The sequence below is a fragment of the Callorhinus ursinus genome, unplaced genomic scaffold, assembly GCF_003265705.2.
Source record: "Callorhinus ursinus isolate GAN/ISIS: 27379988/994484 unplaced genomic scaffold, GSC_fseal_2.0 scaffold371, whole genome shotgun sequence".
In the NCBI taxonomy this organism is placed as follows: domain Eukaryota; kingdom Metazoa; phylum Chordata; class Mammalia; order Carnivora; family Otariidae; genus Callorhinus; species Callorhinus ursinus.
Genome location: NW_027397426.1, coordinates 1 through 8,272, shown reverse-complemented (window position 1 = coordinate 8,272; position 8,272 = coordinate 1). Strand labels below are relative to the sequence as shown.

The 8,272-nt window shown below is 61.0% G+C and overlaps 1 protein-coding gene across 9 annotated transcripts; it reads left to right on the top strand.

Moving 5' to 3' along the window:
• The first annotated feature begins 601 nt into the window (after positions 1 to 601).
• On the top strand, positions 602 to 6,146 carry LOC112819250 (probable D-lactate dehydrogenase, mitochondrial). 9 transcript variants are annotated; one of them, XM_025866241.2, is made up of 11 exons: positions 602 to 732; positions 1,473 to 1,585; positions 1,815 to 1,956; positions 2,163 to 2,304; positions 2,430 to 2,589; positions 2,854 to 3,053; positions 3,148 to 3,276; positions 3,379 to 3,506; positions 4,064 to 4,154; positions 4,241 to 4,352; positions 4,427 to 6,146. In XM_025866241.2, the coding sequence occupies exons 1-11, from the start codon at positions 610 to 612 to the stop codon at positions 4,590 to 4,592; spliced, it is 1,506 nt and encodes a 501-aa protein (XP_025722026.2). In that variant the 5' UTR covers positions 602 to 609; the 3' UTR covers positions 4,593 to 6,146. The 9 variants fall into 9 exon arrangements, with proteins under 9 accessions (XP_025722026.2, XP_073746589.1, XP_073746587.1 ...); XM_073890488.1 differs by having other exon boundaries at positions 4,064 to 4,352; XM_073890486.1 differs by having other exon boundaries at positions 2,163 to 2,589; positions 2,904 to 3,053.
• The last annotated feature ends 2,126 nt before the right edge of the window (positions 6,147 to 8,272 follow it).

The following is an 8,272-nucleotide window of genomic DNA, read 5'->3' as shown; positions in this document are numbered from 1 at the left end:
GATGGTTCTGAAATCCACCCAGCGGGAGGGTGGAGATGAAAGGACAGCTGGCTTTTCCTTTTACTGAGCTGGTGAACTATAACGCACACTTAGCTTTCCTCTTCCAGGGAGCCTTCCGGGCTTACCTCACCGCCCTACTCCATCCCATCCCTGAAGTTGGCTCCATGCACTTCCCTCCTCACAGTCCTGCTCTCGGTCTCCTCTAACTGTGACACAAGCTGAGACTTGCAGGGTGAGAGAGACAAAGCGTGTGCGCCAAGGCCCTGAGATGAGCTGGAGCTCAGGGGATACAGGAACCCAAAGGGAAACTGGAACTCAGACGCCAAAGAGGAGACTGGAAGGAAGTGGGGTTGATGGAGAGGAGAGCAGGGACCGGCGGGACGATTAAGTCCATGGCAAGGAGCCTGTCTTTGTTCGAGAGACCAAGGGAAACCACCGCAGAGCGTTAAGCCCGAGAAGCTGCTCTCCTGTTTCCCTTTGTGTTAGGTAAGCCTCACCTCTCCTTTAGGAGTACTGACACGCGCCTGCTGCTGTGCCTGACTCAGCAGGGTCTGGCAGGGCCACCTTAAGGCCGCGCCGCCTTAAGCAGCCCCACCCGCTGCACAGCCAATGGGCTGGTGCGGCCACCTGGTCACCCACCTCAGTGCGCACCCCGCTATGGCCAGTCTGCTCCGCGCTGCAGCGACCTGGGGGCTGTTCCCCTGGAGGGGCTACTGCTCCAGGGGAACGCAGGTAGGTGGTGGGGGGGGGGGAAGCCCGCTGGAGGGTGGGCGGCCAGATGCCAAGTTTCCGCCAGGCTCTGCGCTGCATCAGCACCCTGCGACCTTGAGCAGAGGATCGCTGGGCTCACTCTGCCAAGCGTGGGTGTTGAGTGAGATGGGCCGAGGCCCCCCCGGCTGCCACAAATGGGACTGTAAATGGGGTGTAAAATCAAAAGCATATGGGCTCCAGGGCGCCCTCTCTGGGGCTCCCAAATGTGCAGACACATTTTGAAACAATGCCTGGGAGGTAAGAATGTGGGAGGCGGCGCCCCTCTGGACTGGCCAGGAGGCTTTCCATTCCCATTCTTTCTTTATCAAACTCAGCATTTCTCGGTGCGCCTGGGGCAGTGTTGGAGGACGGGCAGAGATAAGTAACCCTTCCGAGCTACTAAGGCAGGGCTGGCTACGTTATGGAACCCTGTGACGTTCCTTTTTGTAGAGTGAATCTGGCTCCTATTTTTACCCAGGTGGTGTTTTTTCCCCACGTGAAACATTGATCTCGATGGTTCTGTTCGGAAAGGGGCATTTTTGTAGAGTGGGTTTGCTTCCAGTGGGCGCACTGGCAAGGCCTAGCGGTGCTGGCCCTCGGGGTGGTGTCAGTGGGGCTGGGGTGGGGGCAGAAGTGCCGGCAGCCCCTCCCCCACTCCTGGACCTGCCCCCGGGGCCCCAGGGGCCTCTGAGCGACTCTGGCGGCGTGTTTCTTCTCTGCAGGGCGAGCTCAGCAAAGGCTTTGTGGAGGCTCTGAAGGCAGTTGTGGGGAGCCCGCACGTGTCCACCGCTGCCGCCGACCGTGAGCAGCATGGGCACGATGAGTCCATGCACAGGTTTGGGGGCCCCTCCCCCACCAGAGCCCTGGGCTGGGAGTAAGGGTCCCGGGCTGTCTTCTCTCCCACCCATCCGACTTAGGGGGGCTCTGGCGTTGTCTGCCCCTCCTCCACACCCATCCCTCTCCCACCATGTAGCCTCAGGCCCTGTGATACCTCGGGGCTCCTTGGACATGAGCAGGACCAGTGGGTACCATGCTCCCGGAAACTGCTAAGGGTCTGGTTCTAGGTGCCAGCCTCCAGGTGCTGTGGTGTGGCCGCAGAATGTGGAACAGGTCAGCCGGCTGGCAGCCCTGTGCTACAGCCAAGGAGTGCCCATTATCCCGTTTGGCACTGGCACCGGGCTTGAGGGTGGAGTCTGTGCCGTGCAGGTAGGCCCCTCCCGCTCCCCCCTGGGCTCTGGCCCCCTCCCACTTGTCACACTTGTGGCTGCCTCCACCTGCCTTACCTGCCGTGGGCGGCGGGGGGCGGGCTCCCGACCGGATGCCAGGGCACCCTGGAGATGAGCTCCTGTCGAAGGTGGCCTGGCTCTGGGAAGATGCGGGTCCATCAGCTCTTTGGCACCGCTTCCTGCCAGGGCGGTGTCTGCATCAACCTGACCCACATGGACCGCATCCTGAAGCTGGATCCGGAGGACTTCTGTGTGGTGGTGGAGCCGGGCGTCACCCGCAAAACTCTCAACACCTACCTGCGGGACAGTGGCCTCTGGTTTCCTGTGGGTAGGCTGGAACTGGAGGCCCTTCCCTGGGGCCCCGAGGGTTACCAGGTGGCAGGGCCGGTCCCGGGGCACGAGGGGACCCCTCCATCCCCGGGCACTTGCCCCAGGCCTCACTCTGCCCTGCAGACCCAGGCGCAGACGCCTCGCTCTGCGGCATGGTGGCCACGGCAGCCTCCGGCACCAATGCTGTGCGCTATGGCACGATGCGGGACAACGTGCTCAACCTGGAGGTGGTGCTGCCTGGCGGCCGGCTGCTTCACACCGCCGGCGCCGGCCGGCACTTCCGGTGAGCACCCTCTGCCCACGGCAACGGCCTCCTGGATTGGTGGGCCAGGCCAATGAGTCCGCCCCGGTCTGAGACGCAGTTCTTCCCGCGCCAGGCCCAGCTGGGGCTGCGCAAGGAACAGCGGTGGTGATGGCAGGCTGGGCCGACGCCCCCACCTGGCAGGGGGCTGGGGGACGGAGCTGGGCGTCCGGCTCGAGCTTGTGGCCAGAAACTCATCATCTCATGGCTGGGCGCTCACCCACCTTGTGTGTCCCCGGGGCCTAGGAAGAGTGCAGCTGGCTACAACCTCACGGGGCTCTTTGTGGGCTCTGAAGGGACACTAGGACTCATCACAGCTGCCACCCTGCGCCTGCACCCTGCCCCCGAGGCCTCGGTGGCCGCCACCTGTGCATTTCCCAGCGTCCAGGCGGCCGTGGACACCACTGTTCACATCCTCCAGGCTGCACTGCCTCTGGCCCGCATCGGTGAGCTGGGGACTGGGCAGTCCAGGGGGGCTCCCCGGAAGAGGCCCCCTTTGAAGTCTGGGCCTCCCGTCGCCTGCCCTCTCCTCGGCCCCAGAGTTTCTGGATGAAGTCATGATGGATGCCTGCAACAGGCACAGCCGGCTGACCTGCTCCGTGGCGCCCACACTCTTCCTCGAGTTCCACGGATCTGAGCGGGCACTGGCTGAGCAGATAGAGCGGGCAGGTGTGCTGGGTTGCTGTGGGGTGGGGGGGGCACAGGCTGGCCCTGAGTAAGGCCCCGTGGGACCACCCCCCTCCCGCCGCGCCCCCCCCACCCCCCTTGCAGAGGAGATCAGCCAGCACAACGGAGCCTCCCACTTCTTCTGGGCCAAGGAGGCCGAGGAGCGCAGCCGGCTCTGGGCGGCACGGCATAACGCCTGGTACGCCGCTCTGGCCCTGCGGCCGGGCTGCAAGGTGAGTTGGGCTGGGGTGGTGGCGGCACCCCCAGCCCACCACCCTGTTGTCCCGAGCAGTAGGCTGAGGCCCACCGTGGGCAGCATTGCCCCTACCCAGCTGTTTCTCAGATACTGTCTAGTGGGGAAAGTAGTTGTCTGCCAAACCCTCAGGAGGGAGCCCCCGCCTGGGCACAGGGACAGCGCACGTGCTCTTAGGGTTTTGTGAGGCTGGCTGGAGAGAGATGATGAAGCGGAAGGGGTCAGCCAACAGGAAGGGGACACTGGGCTCCAGGCAGCACGTGCAAAGGTTCGGCCTCGTGGGCTGCTTGGGGCCCTGCACAGAGCGGGGCGGGGAGCAAAGTGAGAGCTGGGGAAGCCTCCGCGGGCAGGGCAGGGCAGGGCAGGGCAGGGCACTCACTCTGGCCATTTGTCCAGTTGTCCAGGGGAAACAGGCCTAGAGAAAAGCAGCTAGTTTTTGTGGGTGAGGCCTGCTCTTAACCTTGACCACAAGGACCTCTTACGTCCGGGCCGGCAGGGGGTGAGGGGGGAGAAGCTCACAAACCTGCCCTCACCTAGGGCTATTCCACTGACGTGTGTGTGCCCATCTCCCGGCTGCCAGAGATCCTGGTGCAGACCAAGGAGGACCTGAAGGCCTCGGGACTCACAGGTCCGCATGCCCCCCGCTGGAGCGCCATGCGGGAGGGAAGGAGCTGGGCTGGGCTGGGGCAGCAGCTCTGTCCTCTGGGCCCCCAGGAGCCATTGTTGGACACGTGGGCGATGGCAATTTCCACTGCATCCTGCTGGTGGACCCAGAGGATGCCGAGGAGTTGCGTCGGGTCAAGGCCTTTGGAGAACATCTGGGCAGGTAAGAGCAAAACCCTTGGCTGGCGGGGTCGGGCAGAGGAGCACCCTGCTGAGGATCTCCTCACTGCCTCCCAGGCGGGCACTGGCACTCCACGGGACATGTACTGGGGAACACGGTATTGGGCTGGGCAAGCGGCAGCTGCTACAGGAGGAGGTGGGCGCCGTGGGCATGGAGACCATGCGGCAGCTGAAGGCCACGCTGGATCCCCGAGGCCTCATGAACCCAGGCAAGGTGCTGTGAGGGGCTCCAAGCCCTTGGCCCAGCAGCCCCCAGACAGTGGAAACCTCCTGTTCTGGAACCTTCCTTCTCGTCACGGAACAGTTCTGTCTTGGCCCAGACCTGCAGGGGTCCTTGCCTGCCTTCCCCTTGGTCAGAGCCTGCCCGCTGCCGGGGGCCAGGGGCAAGGCCTCAGGGACTGAGCTCTCTTAGCCCTACTCCGCCTGCCTGGTGACAGGCACATGCTTTCCTGGTGTAGGTGTCCTCGGACCCCTGAAATAAACTAGAACCCCATTTGCAGCAGTCTGGACATGAGCAGACAGTGCCTGTGAACGCCCTCCTGTGCCTGCCCTCCCTACCCCTCCTTCAGGTTCTCTGACCTTTGTTCTTGTCCCTCGTCCCTCGTCCCTCGTCCCCTGCCTGTCCTCTGACTTACTGCAGCCTGGGAGGGGATGGTGCTTAGGCTACTGAAAGTCGCTTCCTGGGACCCAGGTCCCTGACCCATCTGCTGCTGGTGAGAAGACCAGTGCCTGAGGATGACATCATGGCCCGTGGCCGACATCCCTCACGACAGGCCACCCACCTGAGCCTGGACTGGGCCTAAGAACATTCTGAACATGTTCTCCAAGTGGCTGTTGCCAATCAGTGGAAATGGAAGTGAAATTTTTCTCCTTGTGTTATACTGCTCCATGCTGTGATGTATCAGGTTACTAGCTTTTCCCCTCCAGGCCAGGATCTGCCCTCCCCTGGGCCTCCCCCGACCTTGGGATCCCTGGCCAGACCGCTTGGTCCGTGAACTTGTCGGTTGTTCCCAAGCCCACGAGAGGGCGCCCAACACCAGAGCATCCGCACTGGGCAGCGGCACCCAGGACTCACCTCTGTCCAGGGCCTAGAGCTCCCTTCCCTGGGTCCCCCTCACTACTTCCCCGAGGTTGGGGTGGGGGAGGCTTGGTGTCCTGGAAGCCAGTCTCTAAACTCCGCCCCAGGAGCCCATCATGCGGGCCCATCTCCCTTGGCCCCTGAGCAAAAGTGCTGAGTGAGCAAAGCAGGGAGACTGGTACCCTCCCATCTCCCCTTACCCCCACAAGCCACCGTTGAGCTCCTTCCCTGCCTCCACCCCTTGGACCCCTTCCTGCCTCTCCGATCAGCTGTCCAGGCCCTGGGCAGAGGCTGCCCTTCTGGGACTCCTCAGCCCAACTTGGTTCTTGGAAGCCACTCTTAACGCTGGACTGAGCCCAGTTTGCTCCTCTGTGACATTTCTAGCCCGGAGCCACGAGCAATCGCTGGGCCAAGGGGGTGGTGTGGGGGCAAGCCTCACCGGCTCTCCCCAAGCGACCCCGCTCCATGAACAATCTAAGCGTCAGCCGAGCGTGTCTGGACACACAGCTCCCTGGCCGCACCCCCCACCTCCACCCGACTGCCTCGCTCCTGAGCCCAGGGGAGAAGTCCGCAGTGGAGGTTTCTCCCCTTACTGGGGATGGCTCTTCTTTGATGAGCTGAAAGAACAAGCACACTGTTCACTGAAATACCAGCCCCTGAGGACTCAAGTGACTATTTTTGCCTTATTTGCTTTGTGTGTGTACTTTCTGGGGAACCATCTGGAATGAGTTACACATCTCTTGACACCATTTACCTACAGAATTCAGCATCTATCTCCTAAGCATAAGGACCTTCTAAAAACCTCAACACTGTTAAATGGCTGCTAGATGAACGGTCTTAGGGAGGTGCTTCTGGCCAGGGAGCCCTGCAAAGTGTGCTGGGCCCTTAGCGGAGGGAGGGGGCAGAAGCCCCCTCGCAGTTCCTGCCGGTTCCCTCCCCTCCCGGAAAGATAGAGCTTGGGAGAACTGCCCGGATGGAGCATGAATGACAGACCAGTCCCACCCGGGAAGCCTGCACCAGCCCGTTCCACCCCCGCCAGAGGAGCTGGCGGCAACCGGGGCGGAATCGGAGAACACCACAGCCAGCCTCTAGAGGGCTGCCGTGCGGTGCGCTGGGTGGGAGTGCAAGTCGCTGGGGGTGGGGACAGGGACCAGCCCCAGGAGCCTGGAATAGCCCCCGGCCGTGGGCTCCAGCCTGCCCCACTGGGTCATGACCACTTGGCTCACCCAGGGTGCTGCCAAGGCCACAGGGCCTAAGCCACCAAGGTGGTCACAGAAGCCTTCGCCTGCAGGCCCAGGGGTCAGGCAAGGAGATCTCCAGGGCCAGCTTTGCTAGAGGAATTAAATTTAGAACAGGGAGACACAGTTGCCAGGCAGAAGCAGGAGGTGCTGTGAATAGAACAGTGCTCTTTGCAGTGACAGACTACCAGGGAGCCTGCTATGCATGTGGCAGGGGCTTCCGGGCAGATTCTCTGACCCTCACAGTGACCTCTGAGCTGTGCAACATTGTGATCACATGCGATCGAATCTGAAGTTCAGAAGAGCAAAGTCGTCTCCCCAGGATCATTCTGCCCGACAGAGGAGCTCACATGCAGACAGTTCAGAGCTCATGCTCTTGCCACCCTGGGGATGATTGGTCCCCGGGGGGGGGGGAGGGTTTTCTGACGCTCAGACCCACAAATTCTTTAGCATTTCTCTGAACATGCCGAGCGTGCCTGTGCCTTGGTTCACACTTGCCCACTGGCCTGCAGTGCCCTTGCACAGAGTAGGTGCTTCGGGAGGCGTGTGACATTAGAGCACTGCAGACAGGGCCTGGGGAGGCAGAGCCCACAGAGGCAAGGGCACTCAAAAGGCCTGGCGGGGGGGGGTGTGCGCACAGAAGCTTGGAGGCATCTCCCTCCAGAGCCTTCCTCCGCAGGTTCTGCAGGAGGCTCTGGAATGCCGTTCCAGGAGCCCCTCTGGCACGGTGACAGAGGCCGGGCATGCATCCCTACCCCCTGCTCTGAGCTTCCCGCCCAGCTTGAGGTGTGCCAACTCTTGTGAGCCCGGAGTGGCTGCTTCTAGTTCAAGGGCTCTGAGCTGGCTCAGCCCCAAATCAGGGCCTCTTTCTGGGCCTCAATGAAGCATGCCCATGAGTCAGCACTGAGATGCAGACTGAGCAACAGGCAGGGCAGGACGGGACGTGGGATGGGGAGCTGAGGAGGAAGGCGGGGACTGGGCCGATACCTGGAAGAATCCGCATCCTTGCAGCCTCCACCGGCCGCAAGATCTTTTGCCCCCGCAGATCTTTCCTGAAGCGTTCTGTCACAACCACTCCACGGGTGATGGCAGATGGACTCCATGATGCTTGGGAGGGCCAGTAACCCTGAAGGACTCGGGTCTGACCTGCCAGGTTCCCTCTGCCCAGGCATGACTGCTCTGAAGACCACTTCACACTCCTGTGGTGCCAAGTAGCAGCCTGGAGGAAGGCTAAGGAGGTAGGTGAGGGAGTGGGGGATAGGCCTTCAACCCCCATTTCTTGATTGTTTAACAATACCTCATTAAAATAAAGCCACACAGTGCATCTTTTATTAGACATTTTAATACCATATCAAAACACCTTGACTAATGAAGAAAGCTTTTCCCCCAAGCTTTGAACATTTTTTTAAACATTTTATAAGGTTTTTTTTTTTTTTGTATTTTAATATATAAATACAGAAACCTATCTTGCATGGGCTGATGCCCCGTGTGAACATCAATGGCTAAAATGTTCTCAAACAGAGTGCCTGAAAACAGGGATAACTGTACATATTCCTTTAATAAGTCTTTTATCTGTTTAAGTTTTCC

Bases quoted from the DNA above. Each gene is read 5' to 3' on its own strand.
- LOC112819250 (XM_073890485.1), top strand. From the start codon at position 610: ATGGGCTGGTGCGGCCACCTGGTCACCCACCTCAGTGCGCACCCCGCT. The intron at 2,590-2,903 runs GTGAGCACCCTC...TGGGCTCTGAAG, and splicing joins GGCGCCGGCCGGCACTTCCG to GGACACTAGGACTCATCACA. The intron at 3,507-4,063 runs GTGAGTTGGGCT...GCCCTCACCTAG, and splicing joins CCCTGCGGCCGGGCTGCAAG to GGCTATTCCACTGACGTGTG.